General features: G+C 38.5%; 6 protein-coding genes and 1 long non-coding RNA gene across 11 annotated transcripts in view; 3 read left to right on the top strand and 4 right to left on the bottom strand.

Moving 5' to 3' along the window:
* Positions 1–14: 14 nt before the first annotated feature.
* Mlc2 (myosin regulatory light chain 2) lies at positions 15–2,129 on the top strand. The gene is made up of 5 exons (XM_018034260.2): positions 15–120; positions 1,056–1,289; positions 1,360–1,543; positions 1,633–1,705; positions 1,776–2,129. Exons 1-5 carry the CDS (start codon positions 118–120, stop codon positions 1,924–1,926), a joined length of 645 nt encoding a protein of 214 aa, XP_017889749.1. The 5' UTR covers positions 15–117; the 3' UTR covers positions 1,927–2,129.
* Positions 2,130–2,299: 170 nt separating this feature from the next.
* On the bottom strand, positions 2,300–3,881 carry LOC108630768 (E3 ubiquitin-protein ligase TM129). The gene is made up of 5 exons (XM_018034258.2): positions 3,534–3,881; positions 3,210–3,459; positions 2,945–3,134; positions 2,678–2,872; positions 2,300–2,607 (listed from the first exon to the last, which is right to left on the bottom strand). The coding sequence occupies exons 1-5, from the start codon at positions 3,733–3,735 to the stop codon at positions 2,335–2,337; spliced, it is 1,110 nt and encodes a 369-aa protein (XP_017889747.1). The 5' UTR covers positions 3,736–3,881; the 3' UTR covers positions 2,300–2,334.
* A 174-nt stretch (positions 3,882–4,055) lies between these two features.
* LOC108630842 (xylulose kinase) lies at positions 4,056–7,131 on the bottom strand. Of its 2 annotated transcripts, none has more exons than XM_018034365.2 (12): positions 6,778–7,131; positions 6,603–6,700; positions 6,434–6,516; positions 6,215–6,368; positions 5,964–6,143; positions 5,654–5,887; positions 5,436–5,589; positions 5,226–5,370; positions 4,867–5,156; positions 4,703–4,800; positions 4,480–4,620; positions 4,056–4,417 (listed from the first exon to the last, which is right to left on the bottom strand). In XM_018034365.2, exons 2-12 carry the CDS (start codon positions 6,654–6,656, stop codon positions 4,355–4,357), a joined length of 1,596 nt encoding a protein of 531 aa, XP_017889854.1. In that variant the 5' UTR covers positions 6,657–6,700; positions 6,778–7,131; the 3' UTR covers positions 4,056–4,354. The 2 variants fall into 2 exon arrangements, with proteins under 2 accessions (XP_017889854.1, XP_017889857.1); XM_018034368.2 differs by having other exon boundaries at positions 5,964–6,140.
* Positions 7,132–7,238: 107 nt separating this feature from the next.
* Positions 7,239–9,989, bottom strand: Sf3a1 (splicing factor 3A subunit 1). Its single transcript, XM_018034364.2, has 2 exons — positions 9,715–9,989; positions 7,239–9,641 (listed from the first exon to the last, which is right to left on the bottom strand). Exons 1-2 carry the CDS (start codon positions 9,839–9,841, stop codon positions 7,420–7,422), a joined length of 2,349 nt encoding a protein of 782 aa, XP_017889853.1. The 5' UTR covers positions 9,842–9,989; the 3' UTR covers positions 7,239–7,419.
* Positions 9,990–10,339: 350 nt separating this feature from the next.
* On the top strand, positions 10,340–11,051 carry LOC108630843 (cell division control protein 31). Its single transcript, XM_018034369.2, has 3 exons — positions 10,340–10,597; positions 10,654–10,845; positions 10,913–11,051. The coding sequence occupies exons 1-3, from the start codon at positions 10,369–10,371 to the stop codon at positions 10,957–10,959; spliced, it is 468 nt and encodes a 155-aa protein (XP_017889858.1). The 5' UTR covers positions 10,340–10,368; the 3' UTR covers positions 10,960–11,051.
* A 736-nt stretch (positions 11,052–11,787) lies between these two features.
* The window catches only part of LOC113465049 (uncharacterized), a 9,154-nt gene continuing 4,538 nt past the window's right edge, over positions 11,788–16,403 (bottom strand). Inside the window, exon 2 of the long non-coding RNA XR_003389885.1 lies at positions 11,788–12,357. This is a non-coding gene — a long non-coding RNA (uncharacterized LOC113465049). The remainder of the gene's footprint in view (positions 12,358–16,403) is intronic.
* The window catches only part of cnk (connector enhancer of ksr), a 9,963-nt gene continuing 5,629 nt past the window's right edge, over positions 12,070–16,403 (top strand). For all 4 annotated transcript variants that reach the window (XM_026818346.1, XM_026818345.1, XM_018034401.2 and 1 more), the window contains exons 1-6: positions 12,070–12,141; positions 12,667–13,256; positions 13,440–13,550; positions 13,610–13,860; positions 13,934–16,044; positions 16,131–16,260. In XM_026818346.1, coding sequence (XP_026674147.1) covers positions 12,084–12,141; positions 12,667–13,256; positions 13,440–13,550; positions 13,610–13,860; positions 13,934–16,044; positions 16,131–16,260 — 3,251 coding nt within the window. In that variant the 5' untranslated portion in view covers positions 12,070–12,083. The remainder of the gene's footprint in view (positions 12,142–12,666; positions 13,257–13,439; positions 13,551–13,609; positions 13,861–13,933; positions 16,045–16,130; positions 16,261–16,403) is intronic.

The following is a 16,403-nucleotide window of genomic DNA, read 5'->3' as shown; positions in this document are numbered from 1 at the left end:
AGCCATGTAGTGGGGGAGATCCACCAAAGTTACTTAGACAAGTTCACCTCTATGATTCGGACAGTTGGTTCGTCGTGACCACCTCGTGTACCATCCTCTTAGAAACCGACTGTAGACATGGTAAGTGGACCGAATACGCGCCATGGGGTACCACCGTGATCTCGGATACGAACGATCAGAGGGGTCTTCTCTCCGCTCGATTTCTTTGAAAAAAAAAACGACAGGATGTAAAGGCAGGAAAATGTTACATGTACACGTGACCAGTGGTGAATACATGTTCGACCTGTTGTACGAGGGGTAATTCTTAAAGAGCTCGAAGAACCACGTAGAACTTAGTGAAGAATGCAACAGAGTGCAGAGTCGCACCCCTTGGATATATTCAATATTGTGTCAACGCAGTGCAAACAGTGTCATTCCTTAGATTCTTGGCACTTGGCCATTCCATAGTTTAATAATCATTCCATAGTTATTTTTCATACCGTAAAACCCGAAGTCTGACTTTGATACTCGAAGCAAGTTACGGATTTCTCTGACTCCGGTTTACACGTAATTACGCAGTCGAAACGAGGGTTCTGCGTAGAGATTAAGATCCTCTTCTGTTAGCGGGCAATCTATATTGTTAAATATAAATAAATTGGTACATGGCAATAGCCAGCGTTCGATATAAAAATAAAGGAATTACGTAACTTCAGTAACTCGAGAGGCCGAACGGAATAAAACGGTCTATATTTGTCTTGGCTTCTTTTCAACTATAGAATGGTCCTATTTTTAACTCTTACGAGCGACGCCTTCCGAATTTTCTTCCACGTTATTCAATCCAGCCTCCACTGCCAGCTCCATATTAAATAATAACTGGCCCATTATATTCTAATTATGCAATTATCTCGATCTATCGGTTTTCATCAATACAATTTTCAAAATACCATGCTTTGAACTTTGCGAGTAATTACAAATTTTTAATTGAATTTCATTCATCGATACGATTCCGAATGATTCGATAAAACGTGGAGACGTATTCGAGCTCGAAAGTACATGCTGCAATTAATTAATAACAGGCGGATAAAGAGAAGAAGAAGAAGACCAAAAAGAAGGAGGAGCCGGCGGCTCCTCCGCCCGAGCCAGAACCAGCTCCCGCACCACCCCCAGAAGAAAAACCAGCAACCCCTAGTAGTACACCGAAAGAATCCGGTTCTACTAGAGCAAGTAGTCGTGGTAGCCGTAAGGCGAAACGCACTGGATCCAGTGTGTTTTCTATGTTTACTCAGAAACAAGTTGCCGAATTTAAAGAGGTATACGCTTGAATCCTTCGCGACGAGAAAATCGTAGATCGCGTATAAGCAATGAGTCGATTTCCTTCAGGCATTCCAACTAATGGATCAAGACAAGGATGGTGTGATTGGAAAGAACGATCTCCGCGCAACTTTCGACAGTGTTGGTAAACTCGTTACTGATAAGGACATCGATGACATGTTAGCCGAAGCTCCCGCACCCATCAACTTCACTCAATTATTGAATCTCTTTGCGACTCGCATGTCGGGATCAGGTATTACGAACGTACTTATGAGCGTAACAGTAGGATCGCTAAGAATCTGTATGCTGTATTCGTTTAATTATATCTGATTCGCGTACTAGGTACCGACGACGACGATATCGTGATCGCTGCCTTTAAAACGTTCGACGTCGATGGTAAAATCGATGGCGAAAGGTATATACCGTTGGTCTTATAAACACCGAATGTTTGATATCTATTTCGTTAAATCTTTTCGTTGCTCTAGATTGAGGCACGCTTTAATGACGTACGGTGACAAATTTACCTCGAAGGAGGTCGACAATGCCTATGATAATATGTTCATTGATGACAAAGGATTCATTGACACCGACAGTCTGATCGCGATGTTGACTGGCACGGAAGAAGAAGACGAATAACTTTAAGCGACGATTTGCATCAAAAATTTCTGTTAAATCTCTGTTCATCGCAGAGTTCCGCGTTATCGTTGGCCACGCTTGACCCGCTTCCAAGCCACCCCTATCGAGTTTCTTGGAAACGGGGAGAGCGCGTCTGCCGAAAAACGGGACTTTGAAATCTCCATATTATATTGTTCATATAATAAAATTATTTTAAAACTTTACAACGACTCTTCTAATTTTACTCTATAATAAATTGCTACTTCACGTCCGTATGCATGTTGATAAAATTAATTTAGGTACGGAGAAATAAAACTTATAGAGTTTTTTTACTATTGTTTGTATGTCTCATCGCTACGTGAAATGTTCAAACGATAACAAAAATGAGCTTAGAAATATTTACAGAATTATATATTAAAATAATAGTTTTTACATTTGAGCGGATCGTATTAGACATACGTCCAATATACAAAATCGTGCTCTGCAGACTGGGCAAGTACATTTAGAAGAAAACCATGTCTCGGGCGCGTCCTCATCTTGTTTCGATGCGAACCATTTCGCCATGCAATCTATGCACCACATCGGACGACAATAACAAACCATACAGTCCTCTGGATTTCCGGTTCCTATCCCACTGGTGCATTGTCTGTTCAATTTTACATTTGATGATGCTTGCATGCATCCTATGCACTGTTCCAATTCCTTTAAATCCAAGTATCGTGATTACTTCAATGATTAAAATAAAATGCTGTATGAATGAACGGCAAAATACCTCTGTGAACTCGTAATACGGATTCTCTTGCACTTGTTCTTTAAAGTTGTCGATAAATTTATCAAGTAAGGACTTCTGAAACTTTATGTTCTGTAATATAGTGATAGGGCGAGAGACCTTGTCTTGTAACTTCTTAAAATGAAACACGTTCAGTCTTATGTCGAAAGGTTTCGCTCCTGCTCTCGAAGATTTTACCTTAACCAGAAGTTCCATATAAATTCTCCTCGAGATTATAATGATTTAAGAAATGAAATTGATCGAGCTCACCTCGATGTTAATAAACTGAATCTCTCTTCCTGTCATCGGGGACATTTCATGGGTATCACTTTTGTTAACGATCAGAACTGCATCACTTTGATGAGCTATGTTTACTGTATAAGGTAAAACCTTGATTATCCAATTGTCAGTGACTGCTACAAACGATATACTGCTCGTTGGGATTATTATTTTATCAGGCCTAAAATAAGATGTCAAGATTCAGCTCTTCCCAAACCTGTTTATCATCAATCAGATTTTATATTCAATACGCAACCTCTCGTATTCTGAGTTAATATCAGAAGCGACTGTACTCCATTGTGCAGTGGTATTATTGTTACCACTGTTGCAATAAATAACAAGGTTTTTTGCTATCGGGTGTTCGCTCCAATTGTCTTTCGACCAGTCCCAAATCTTATACAAAGTATAAATCGGTATTAACACGGTGGAAACCATAAATATCGACCAGAGCGTGAAGTAATTCGAGATATTTATGTGCTCGAATAGAATTAAACCGTAACCGTAACCTGATCGAGGAGGAAGATTAATTTTCATTAGATTCAACAATATTACACGTATAGCAAGTGCTAAATTCGTTTACCGAATGGAAGGGCAGAATGCACGAATAATGTGATGACGCTTCTTCGTATATGATATTGCACGAACGATTTATCTTCGCTGCCTATCCAACTTGAAAATATATCTTTGATGGTTAGCCCGGCTGTAACAAATTCCGTAGGTGGATATACGATACATCCTGAGATTAAAACGTAGAACAAAGTGTAAAAGAAGAAGCTAGGCATCTTTTCGAAAAAATAGCTTGTTAGTTGAACACTTTCACTTCTTTGTCTGACTGTTTGAAGTTTGGAAGCACTCGCTGCATATATGACCAATTTAAATACCCTGGTCAGTGGCAGTGGCACAGTGAGTGCTGTCAGTCACCCGTCAGTGCCCAGTGCCTTGATATAACAATGTGGAGGGGAGATCATGGAGGCGAGGTTAAAACAAAAGTTTCTGTTATCCAACTATTTTATTATGAAAAAGCATGACATGTCATAAAAAAGATTTCTTCTCACCCTGAAATAATATATATAAAAAGTTTAGCAGTAAAATTGCAATAAAATACCAAAATACAGTTATTATATTTCGTATTTAAATAGCTCTCTGATCATGTACATTTTCTGTATAAAAGCGATTAAATTTAGTCACGTAGATTCTCTATAAATGCAACGAATTAAATATGAAATACAAGTAATGATACCAGTTGTAACAGTAATAAAGCTTCGGAAAAGACCCTTTGTTTAAAATATAAAATAAATTATATTAAATAAAATATTAAGAATTGTATGCTAAGTGAAAAGGCCCTCTTTGTAGTACATCAACCCATATATCATACCCATAATTATGCTTGACTTTGTACTTTCATTTCTTGTTTTTCACTTTTTCAATAATCTTTCTGTAACGTGCGACCATCGATTTGTAGATCTGAAAAGTGATTGTATCTTTTCAATTCTGTACCAACTTTAATCGAAGTAGAAACTACTTACAGAGTCAGCATCGTCATACGGTTTGCATATTAATTTGGGTTGAGTTAAACAATTAGTTACTTCGTTAAAATCACTCTGGTTCTTCAACAGAACATATTTTGCAAGACAAGCCGCACCGAGCATGGCCGAATTGGCAATTTCCTATTTAAATCATTTTTATAGTCGTCGATTAAAAATGATCAACATAACTATCTTACACGATACTACACTTATAATAATTTACCGATATATAGACCGGAGAATTGAAGACATCTGCAAGTACTTGTAATATCGATTTATTTGTCGAGGCACCTCCGGTAGCGATTATTTTAGTATTTGGTCCTGATAAAATCATGGAATACACTAGAGACAATTAAATATATTGAATAAAATTAAAGTCATACTGACCGATGACGAATCCAAAATCCTCTGCGTACGCCCTTCTGGCTACGAACTGGCCCTCGATCAAAGCTCTAACTTCAACTTCTTTTGAACTATACCTAGATATTTCTTCATTAGCCTTATTAAACCTAAAATCGCCAATTAAAAATGGTAAAATTTCCTGGTAGTCGAAGTACAAGGCCAAGTTCCCAAAATTTCCCCGCGGGGTACTTTCTAATAGTTCGTTAAAAATTTTCCAAGAACCTTCGGCCGAACTGTCGCGAATTCTTTCCCTGGTCAGGGAACCATTTTTAAAGCTGAGAATATAAAATAAAAAATTGGCACAATTAAAATCCTGATTTTGTTCCATTTCTACGTATATTTACCACAATAACGCCATATAAGATTCATCGTCCAATGGATTGCAAAAAATGTGTCCATCCAACGCAGTTTTCGGTTTATTTAAGCACAAAAATAATGAATCGCTTGTCCCAAGGCTGCAGGCGATGTCTCCTTGTTTCAATCTCATTCCTACAGTATTTACGATATTTATTACGATAATTAAATATAAATCGTAAGACAGAAATATTAGGTACCGATTAAAGACCCAGAATTGTCTCCAGTAAACGCTGTTATCCTACAATTATCATCGAATCCAAATCGTTCCACGAAATAGGAGGAAATAGGTCCGATATTCGTGCAAGTGGAAACTGGTTTCTCCAGTTTCTCTCTTAAATTCGATGCACAAGCCTATTCAGTTACAATCATTTACAATTATTTGAGCATTGTTACATACATACGACAGCTTAATTACCTCTAACAGAACGTCGTCCCAATCTTTCTTATTGATATCTAACAAATTCATCCCTGAACCATCCGAAAAATCAATGGGAGCGAAATCGCCTAAAAATATAGAAGCCAGGAAACTACTAACTAGCGAGATTCTTTGGGTATTGTTATAAGCTTCAGACTTGGTTCTGGCTATTTTAGCTATCTGAGGACCAGAGAAACGTTCGTACGCTCTAGAGCCGGTTATTTCTGCCAATTTCTAAAGTAGATCACAAATAATTAGAGTAAGCGAGGCATCGTGATAAAATATTTATTTTTACCGGAGGAAAACTCACTTCCGGACCTCCAACTATCTCCTCCAATATTCTACATTCTTTAGTAGTGCTGGAATCCATCCAAATCGGTGAGTGCGGAATAGAAAACGATGTTGCTAGTTGTTCGTGTAAAAATTTAGTTGGATCTAACTGTTTCAATTGATTTCGGCTCCCTCTGTTCCAATAAACAGTTCCATGCTGCTGTAAATTAATTACAAATAACATCGAATTCCCAATCATATTTGTAATATCATATGATATTATCAGTTTACTTGTGCGCAGCCAGAGATCGCAGCTACTTTACTGAAGTCCACTCCGCAGACTCTTAACTTGTCTAATATCATATCTACCGCTTTGACCCACATTAAAGTAGGAACTACCACCACGTGTGGTTCGCTTTTCTTTTGAATAACTCCTCCATACGTCCTACAATTGTTTCCGTACATATAAGTTTTGTAGAAAAATGCTTACCTTAGAAACCAAATGATTACCTAAATTCTGGAAGATCATTATCAAACTGAACGCTGGTTTGATGAAGGATGTTCAGATCATTATCTACTACCACTGCCTTCAACTGTGAATTGCAAAGATAAAGCTTCGTTATCTATTTATTTCATTTAAACTATAATACACAACAATGATCATTTAACAGTAGTCTACCTGCTGCGTGCTTAGGTCAAATCCCAAATATGTTGAATTAGCTGTGGCTCCCATTATTAAAAATATAAGTACATTTACTTAGCTTGATAATTATTAATCTGCAAATATATATAAAATAAATGCTACATATGGTACCCTATTAAAACTATCAATATGGTACATTTCATACACTCACATGAGTAACATATAAATGCAATTATTCACTGGTGTTTCTTTAATACATAATAGGAATGTCATGTACAGTTTTTACTTGTTCTAATTTCTTTGGGAACCAAAATGAAACTGTGGATATTGATAGCAAAAAACATAGTTGGGTAATATTTTCAGCTACCATTTAAGATAAGCTTATCATTGTTATTATTGATGATAATATAACCTTTGCACTGTTTCATCGAAAATAGAGAAATCTTCCAACTGTTGCATAATAATGAGTAATTAAATGAATTAATGTTGAACTCATACTTCAAACAGTCACGTCTAATGACAAATTATCTGCATATATATGTTCGTGTATGAAAATACAACATATGTGATCACTAGGCTATAGTCATCGCCAGATCTGTATTATAGTATATACATACAATACTATGGTACAGGATATATAATATTCTATAATACTAAATAATCAAATTAGAATACGTTTCCTCATTTTATTTCTTGTCTCCCTTATTTAAATTGATGACATGTGTTTTCTTAACATTTTGTTAAAACTATAATAGATTACCATATGTTAATATTAATTAGAATGAATTGTTCAATAATCGAAACGAAGTTTTAAAAATCATTATATTAATTGGTAGGTAGACATTACTTCTATTTATTTCTTCCTGCCACCTCTCTCCTTTGGTAATAGATTAATTACGTTCCCCGATGTTAAATTGTAGTAAGCAAGAGTGTTGCTATCTTTAAAGAACATTCCCTCGTACTGAAGTTTCTGTTTCCCGGGCGGCATTCCCGTCTGCTCGTGAATCAGAGCTTTCATCGTACCCACTGTGTCGCTTAATTGTAAAGTGATATTTAACGTCTGCCCATTCAGTTTCCATTCGGCTTTCTCTGTCATCAATGGAACCGCGATGTTTAGTTGAACCGGACCCTTGTTTCTAGCTAAGAACTGTTGTTCGGGTATCAATGAATCCTCCGTTCTTAGTTTCTTCGTTTGTGGCTCTTCTTCCATGGGTTCAGCCGTGTGTTTCAATCCAATGGCCGAAGCCATTGGTGGCTGCATGGGAGGTGGAGTTGGCATAAACGGAGACATCGCCGGTGTCATTAACGGTGGCGGTCTGATGGTCGGCATAGGCGCCATCATCATCATGGGCGCTTGAGGCATCATCGATTGAGGAATGCCCATGGTCTGCCCCATAGCTTGTCCCATAGCTTGACCCATAGTAGGCATTCCCATGGTGGGAGGCGGTGGAGGTTGTGTAGGAACGGGAACTGGTTTCGGGGCAGGAGGCTTTGGAGGAGCTTTCAAAGTTGCCTGGGGTTTAGCCGCAGCTGCAGCCATGTTAAAGGCCTCAGCCGCTCTGTTAGCCGGCTTAGGACCTATCTTTTCCTTTTCCTCATCCGGAAGAAGCCCCTTTACTTTGTGAATCTGGTGGATCTGTTCTTCCAAAGTTATATTAGCTCGAGCGGCGCGGGTAGCCGCTTCCACGCTCGAAGTATGACCGTCCCAAGTGACTTTATCGTCCTTCTTCTTATCTTCCTCTCCAATCTTCTTTCCGATAGCTGTTTCCTCGTCCCCGACTCCGAAAATATCGGTTCTTCTCTCAGCCAATTGTTTCAAGCTGGCTTCGATGGCTGTTCCAGGCGCAAATACAGTTTCTTGAGCTAATTTGTCCAAATGTTTGTCTCTCTGCTCCACCCATCTTGGATCTAGGAGACCGATTCTCATGTGCTCTTGGACTTTGTTAGCCGGTATCTTCTCTCCGGTTATAGGAGAGATCAGATACTCGTCCGGAGGAACCGGTCTAGTCGTCTTTGTGGCATGTTGCTTAGGATCGTAGCCTTTCTTGACCACCACGTTTCCTGGAGTCGGAGGCAACGGTGGTGGCTGAATGCTATCCCTCGGCTTGGAATCCTTCGATTTATGGGAGTCGCCCGGAGGAGAAACGTCATCCTCCTCGCTTGAATCTTCTTCCATGTCCTGAACTTGATTATTGTCTTTAGCGCGATCTTTTTCTCCCTCGTTACGACTTTGAACGTCGTCGTCCCCATCACTGTCTATCTGCATTTCCACATCTTCCCCTTCTTCTATTCTCTCCTGCATGAGAACGCGAGCTCCGACCTCGTCGGGAGTGGTTGGAGCAGGAAAATTGCCAACTTCAAATTGCTGATAATCCACCGTCTCCACTACTACAAAATCATGCCAATCTATCTGGGCATAAGCTACCCTCTCTCTTTCCAATTCCTCTTCCTCCTTACGTCTTTGAGCTTCCTGATACTTGAGCCACTCGGCTCTGTATTTGACTTGCTCCAAGATTTTATCCATGTTAGAAGCTTCATCTTTAAGTCGAGGAAGTAAACCATTCGGGGGGATCAAAACCTTAGTATACTGCTCCAATAGCTTTATGAAATATTGGAACAGAGAATGTTGTGGTCTCAAGAAATCGAATTGAAAATTTCTTTGCTCCCTCGTCATTAAATTAGTTAAAAATTGTCTTCCATTTCGGGCAGCGAATTGTGCAGTCAGTTTGAGAATGTCCAAGTCCAAAGCTGATATCGACGGTGGATCTGCTATAAACTCAAAATTGGCAGGAGGATCCTTAGGAACAAACTGCTGTTCCACCTGCTTCAATATCTCTTGCTGCTTTTGATGTGCAGCCAAATTAATACCCTTTCCTTGATTAAGTATCGAATTACTATTAGGCTCTAGTCCTTTTCCCTCTTTAAACTCTTTCACTTTGTGCTGATAATATGCATGGTACGGATCTCCAAAATTGAGGAAATTGAACTTTGGATTCCCAAGCTCATTCTGCCTGATTCTGGACTCGAATTCGGGTCCATTCCTCGCAACGAAACTCGCTGTCTTGTCAACGATGTCTATTATACCGCATTAAAGAAAACTACTTCCTCCTGATTATTTTTAATTAGCTTTATTATCGTTAAAGGATACTTCTAACTTCTGGCGGTGGATAAATGATCCCAACAATTGGTTGGGACGACGGTGCATTGTTATTACCGTTTTCCTCGTTAGTTTCATTGCTCGGAGGCTGAAGAACAGCCACCTCTTGAGCTGGCATCTCTTTCGATGCCTTTCTCAAAAAATTTACGTTAAAAGATCAGTAGTTTACGTTTATTAACACATTTTACAAACAGTTTTGTACGTATTAAACAGAAGTAAACGTGCGTGAACGGAATAAACGCGAAAATACGACCACAACACAGAAAATTCTTATAGACAGGAAACTACCGCTAGTTTCGAGCAAGTTTCGAGTACACATGTTGGATAACTTGATTCCGCTGAGTATAACTTCAGAGCTTAGCAATATCAACATCAACAACAATAATAATTTTCGATATATAGGTGAGCATATATTATAGTTTTCACAATACACGAAAGGAATGATTTATTATCTCTACATAAAGAAGTATCCGTACACAAACTTCATAAAGTGCAACATATATCCATGTAAAACAAGTATATGTTTTAAATGAAGTTGTATATAATCTTTGACAGCGAAAAAAGTGAATCATTTCATCGGAATTTATCTATCCTAAGAAACAATTAAAAGGTATAACGCTTTGATCCTCATTAGTTATCTTCAAAATGTCAAACGTCGTAAAAAACAGTTTGACGAATGGTATAAAGAAACGTCTGAAAGAATCGTTCTGTTTAATGGACAGCGATGCTGACGGTTATTTAGATTACAATGAAATGAAAGCTGCTTTGAGAGCTCTGGGTCTCGAAGTAAAAAAGTCTTACGTTTTATCTGTGATACGAATGTACGATAAGTACAATTCCAATAAGATTTCCTTCGATGATTTTAACTACGTTGGTGTGTTTCAAAGAATATGCGTATTCTTACGTATAGCTAATCTTAAATTTTCATAGTGTCGGAAAAGTTAAACAAGCGAAATCCCTTCGATGAAATTAAATATGCCTTTAAATTATTTGCAAACGACGCGAATGGCAAGATAACATTAGGAGACTTACAAGAGCTTAATCAAAAGCTAAATTGCAATTTGACTAACGAGGAGATGGAGCTTATGATCACAGAATTCGATACAGATCAAGACGATGCTAGTAAAAGGATTTTACCTTTAAGTGCGATTTCGTATTCTTATAAATAAAATCACATTTACTGTTTCAGTTAATCAAACAGAATTTGTAGATATCATGATGGACCTTGTGGTATAAAGGAATCTCGTTCTTTTCTTCGTGAATATATCTGTCAATATTGTCACGATGAATGTCGGAATCAATTGGGACGATGAACATCGTCAGTTGTTGCTGGAAGGGAACGCTACATTGGAACGAACCTCCCAATCCATTGCCAGATCTCAAGCAGTTATTATTGAGAGCGAGCAAATAGGAACAGAGGTGATCACTGAATTGAGTGGGCAAAGGGAACAATTATTGCGAGTCAAGAGGAGGCTGTCTCAGACAGATGAGGAATTAAACAAAACAAGAAAGATATTGAATCTTATGCGACGAAGAGTTCTAATGAATAAGTTTGTACTGATACTGATTATAATGTTAGAAGTAGCTATACTCGGCATCATCGTGTATTTAAAGTTTTTCACTGGAAAGTAAAGCTTTCGATTCATACAATTAAGCATTTGCCTTATATGTTGTACATAACGAATTTAGTCTATAAAAGATAGGTTTATCTATGCGTAACGTGTACATAATCTATGTATAAATCTTATTTTAAGTTCTACCTTATTGCATTTCAATAAAATGTACGTGGAATAAATATATGAGCTACAATTTCATCAAACTATTATTCATGAGTCTGCTAAATGCGAGAAACATTGATTCAACATACTCTTTGGGAGTCTAGACAAATTATTTTTATCTGGTCGGAATATGAGAGGAACCTATTTCAATAATAATTAAATACAATAAGTACTAGATCAAAGATCAATTCTTTCGATCTCTTGACGACGTCACATAATGGTCGATCGTTAGAGAACCATAAATTGTTTAAGAAAAAGGAAGGCATTTAATTAAGTAAACAGGTCGTAAGATTTCACATCATAATTTATTGATAAAGTGAACGAAATGGAAATCGTAATAAAGGATTACAATCTTACAAAGCAGAAAAGAAAAATAATACATTGTCTCGCATGGTATACTCAGCAGTCGGCATACTTAAGTATAGTCGCTGTCATTTGGCTCTGTAGTAACATGTAGTAGTTATCGACGGGCAGCCTGGAAATTGGAACAACACGACCGAGGACGAGCAGAGCCCGACTATTAACCAGAACAGAATATCTTCAGCAATAAAGGATTTTGTGAATTAAATACGTGATCGGGCCATGGCGTATGTAAATGTCGCTGAATGGAAAACTGAGCAAGTATGCGAGTGGTTAAAAGGTGCGGAAAATTCGTGTCTCTTTTGGAGAGATCAAGTGCTTTTCTCGAGGCGTCGCGAGAAATCGTGAATACCTTTTATCTGCAAAGAGATGTACCGTGAAAATTTGCGTGTGAAAATCCTCTTGGATCACTTCGTCTCATCACTTGCCTCGCCTCTCCACCTTCGCTTTTCATCGTACACTTCAACTTAAAACAGTATTCATTTGTTTCAATTATCTGCAACAATCAGAATCGTATAATTCGTAAGCGACGTATACATATATATTATTTCCAAGAACGCATTTAATTGTAATCACACTATCTGCATTATTTCACTTGCCATTTAAGTCATTTCATTTGCATGTAATTCACGATTTAAATGACAATTGCCCTTGTATGAATTTCAAACTGAATGAAATTATCACGAACACAGTAACGAAACATCTCTTTCTTCCCATTCTTTAATACTTTTTCTAATGCCTCGGTGACAATATAGTTATTGAGGAGGGTGATTTCGCATAACAAAATTTTTCAATTGTACTTCAGGTTTGGACAATTCTGTGCTTCCTTACGTGCATAGTTTTACGAATCATGGTGTAAACGGGCAGCAGTTATTAAGCTTGAGACCCGAAGACTTAGAATACCTTGGAGTACTGAAACTTGGTCATCAAGAAATTATACTCGAGGCTGTAGAATATTTGAGGAATTTTCATTATGAACTCGATAGAGAGAATTTACAATTATTGGCGTTACGATTGTCCTGTCAAGCTCATAGTTTGCAAAATGAATTGTCTCGCCAGACAGATTCCAAACCTGTAACTACTCAGACATTGTCTGACGTAGCATCTGTTATAACGGCTGTGAAGCCGCTGGTTAGATGGCTCGATCGACCTCCGTTTAGCGGGCAATTGGAGTATAACGATAAGAAAGCTGAATTAATGAAACTAGCTTTGGAGATGGCTACATGCGCACAAAGAGACAGATTCGCGGAGAAGCCTATAGAAGAAATTAGAACGATCTGCGGGCAATTAGGAAAATTGGCGGATTACATAATACAGGATATCGCGGACCCTATGATATTGCAACCAGCTACTTTAGATTTGGCCACGCTGAAAAAAAAACCAGGAGATGACTTGGTAAGCTTCCATATTTTACAATATTAGTTCGACCCGAACGTAAACTCGTAATCATTGTCAGAAAAATTATCTGCTACATCCTTTCGAGATAAAACACAACTTTGACTTCCTGTTGAGATAAATGCTACATCCTACGCTGTTACGAAAACGTCATTTTCATACGGACAATTGTTGCTTTCGTAGGGATTCTATATTTTACCATCATTCCATGGTGCTCATCAAATTGCTGAAATAAAATTCGGATCAGCTGCACATCAGTGCGGCAAAATGGAAGAGGGAGACGAGATTGTTCAGGTAGTTTCTATTAATTTTCGATACACAATTCTATTTCGTTTAACTAAACCGTATCGTAGGTGAACTATCAAACAGTGGTTGGGTGGGAACGAAAGAACCTTTTGGGACTGTTCCGTGAAAGTCCTGCGGAGATATTGCTAACTCTGAAACGTAGGCCGAGGCACACTAAAATCTATGGACAAATTTACATAAAACCGTACCGACTCCCGAGCAATAAAAAGATCTCTTATACGACACGATGGCAACACAATCTTCCATCGCCTAGGCCAGAATTATTAACTATACCAGATTTCACGGTGCCGCTACCAAGGTGTGTTAAAATTCAAATCGAGTTGTTTTTAAGGGAGAGGAACCTTATTAAACCAGTGTTTAAATTTGTGTAGGCCAAAGAATCCGAGTCCAGAACCGGCAAGTATTTTAGATACAATGATAATAGATAGTAGCGATTCTGACAGTGAAACGGAACCACCGTTGTCCATTCGATTGTACTCGACGAAGCCAAGGAGCTCGGTCCAAAGACGAGCTACTATAACTGGTGCTAGTCCTACTACCAAGCATGGGATTGACATAGAACAATTTTGGAAAGAGCTGAAACAAGAGCACAATACTACTTCGCAGCTGCGGGACAAAGCTGCGTCTTGTGCTCACGGTTTAGACAACGTACAAACGAATATCCGATCGCAAACGTGTGTTAGCGTGGAACAGAGTAAGAGAAAGAAAAGAAGCGACGGACAGACCGACGATAAGAGAGTGCAGTTTCAAGATAGAACTACAAAAACTGATGTTCCTCAAGTAGACAATACGGCCAGTGTAACGTACGAGAAGAAAGATGAATACAGAACTACTTCAAATTCTGAGTTAACTACTAGTACTGTAAATACTGTTAGCCAATCGTTCGCTAATGTTACCATTAAAAATGAGCTGAGTGATACGAGCGTGCCTTTAGATGAGTGCAACAATTTTATTAGGAATAAACATAGTAATAGTAAGAATAACGAGCGTAATATATGTAAGGAGCGAGGAAGATTAGACAAGAGTTACAGTACGCCAGCGTACGATTCGATGGACGCTGACAATATTGAAGACAGGAGGCAGAAGTTGTTTTGTATGTTAGATTCGTCCGCGAATAACGTAAGCAATGTATCTACTAAGACTGATGATCAGCCGACTTCCGCTGACCAGCAAAGATCAAGGGACGCTGCTGGTAAGAAACAAACTACTCAAGGGAATCCCGATATTAAAGTTACTGACAACCACACGGTGCCAGATGACGAGGAGAAACAATCGTCTAAGCATCCAGAATTGCTTGGAACTTCTTTATGCAAGACGACGGATGCGGATCAGAAGCTCAGTATGGAAGAAAACCAAAGCAATAACGAATGCGTTAATAATATAAGTAAATACGAAAAGAAAAACGCGACGAATAATTTAACAATTGATACGGAACGTGTATCAAAAGAGCATAGCGTTAAAAATTCAGTAAACAATTCGACTAATGAAACGAATGAAGATTGCGTGCAGGACGATAGCGAAAATGACTTGAGTCTGAACAAATTTGAAAGGATATTACAGACTTTTAATGCTGGCGGTTCTACAAGACATACGAAGTTGACAGAGAAAAAATTGAATGTACCAGCGAAAGAGAGAATATACGGGCAAGAACAAGCGCGGTCAAAGAACGATGCGGATTCTATTGAAAATGATGCGCAAAGTACTACTCGAAACATTCCTCAAATTCGGATTTGTCAAGCACAGAATGATGACACAAAAGCCGAGGATCCGATCAACCAGGGGAACCCGATGCAATCCTGCAAGTATATGGAACTACAGAAACCTGAATCCAGCAAGAAGCTGGAGACCAAACCTCATTTAACACCCCCCGATCCACCTCCGCGTAAATATTATTCGAAGTTAACGGTCAACTCTTCGCCTATAAATAATACCTCGAAGATATACGACGATCAAGAGAAATTCTATGCACCGGAGAAGCCTACCGCCAGGAAAGAGTCAAAGCGAGCGGAATATTACACGGAAAATCATATCAAAACTAATGTAGATCATCAGGATTACTTTCTTGCTTGTAATAGTTTTACGGAGAACTTAGAATTTATCGACGACGCGAACGGCTTAGACAGCGAGCGCGGATCTAGTTCGAACTTAGATTCATCTTGCTTAGAATACAATGATAAGCAAATTAAAGAAAACAAATCTGTCTGTGATAAATATGAATCCGAGAAGTCTACTTATAGTAACTTGGTGGAATACCACAATGCCGAGTCGTATTACCGAGCCACGGATTCCCCGGATGGTTCGTGCTCTTCCAAGCAGTTTCAAGATCACAAGTCCAAAGTATCTGATAAAGAAAAAACTTCCGAAAGAGGCGTAGTTAACAAAGCTATGATGGTAGCACGAAGTATCGGATTGCACGGAAGTTTAAGCAAATCTTCCAGTAACAGTCCCAGAAGTAATAGGAAACGGAGCATGCTATTTGCGAGTAAGTAGTGAAAACGTACTGGTCATTGAATCGGTACATTTCATTACAGTCAGAAAAAAGACTGCATTTCATCCTTGTTTGTTCAGAAAAGAGGAACATTTCCGTTAAAGATATAGGGCCCGGTGATCTGGAAGGATGGTTGACGTATCGCACGCGAGGCGCCGGCGGTGCTTGGGCAAAAGCTTGGTTCATTTTAAAGTGTTCTTCTCTGTACAGGTTCGTTAACTAAACATTTATTAAGGATGTATTGGCTATACGGTCAATCCCAAAAGTTTATGTACCTTAGAAAAACACATTTCCTATAATTAAACAGAAATCAGACGTCGGAAGAATAATGCTAATAATAAATAGCTATGTGC

This window comes from Ceratina calcarata, unplaced genomic scaffold (genome assembly GCF_001652005.2).
Source record: "Ceratina calcarata isolate Rehan_Ccalc_2016 unplaced genomic scaffold, ASM165200v1 scaffold78.2, whole genome shotgun sequence".
In the NCBI taxonomy this organism is placed as follows: domain Eukaryota; kingdom Metazoa; phylum Arthropoda; class Insecta; order Hymenoptera; family Apidae; genus Ceratina; species Ceratina calcarata.
Note: the sequence above shows the minus strand (reverse complement) of the source record. Positions and strands in the feature narration are given on the sequence as shown.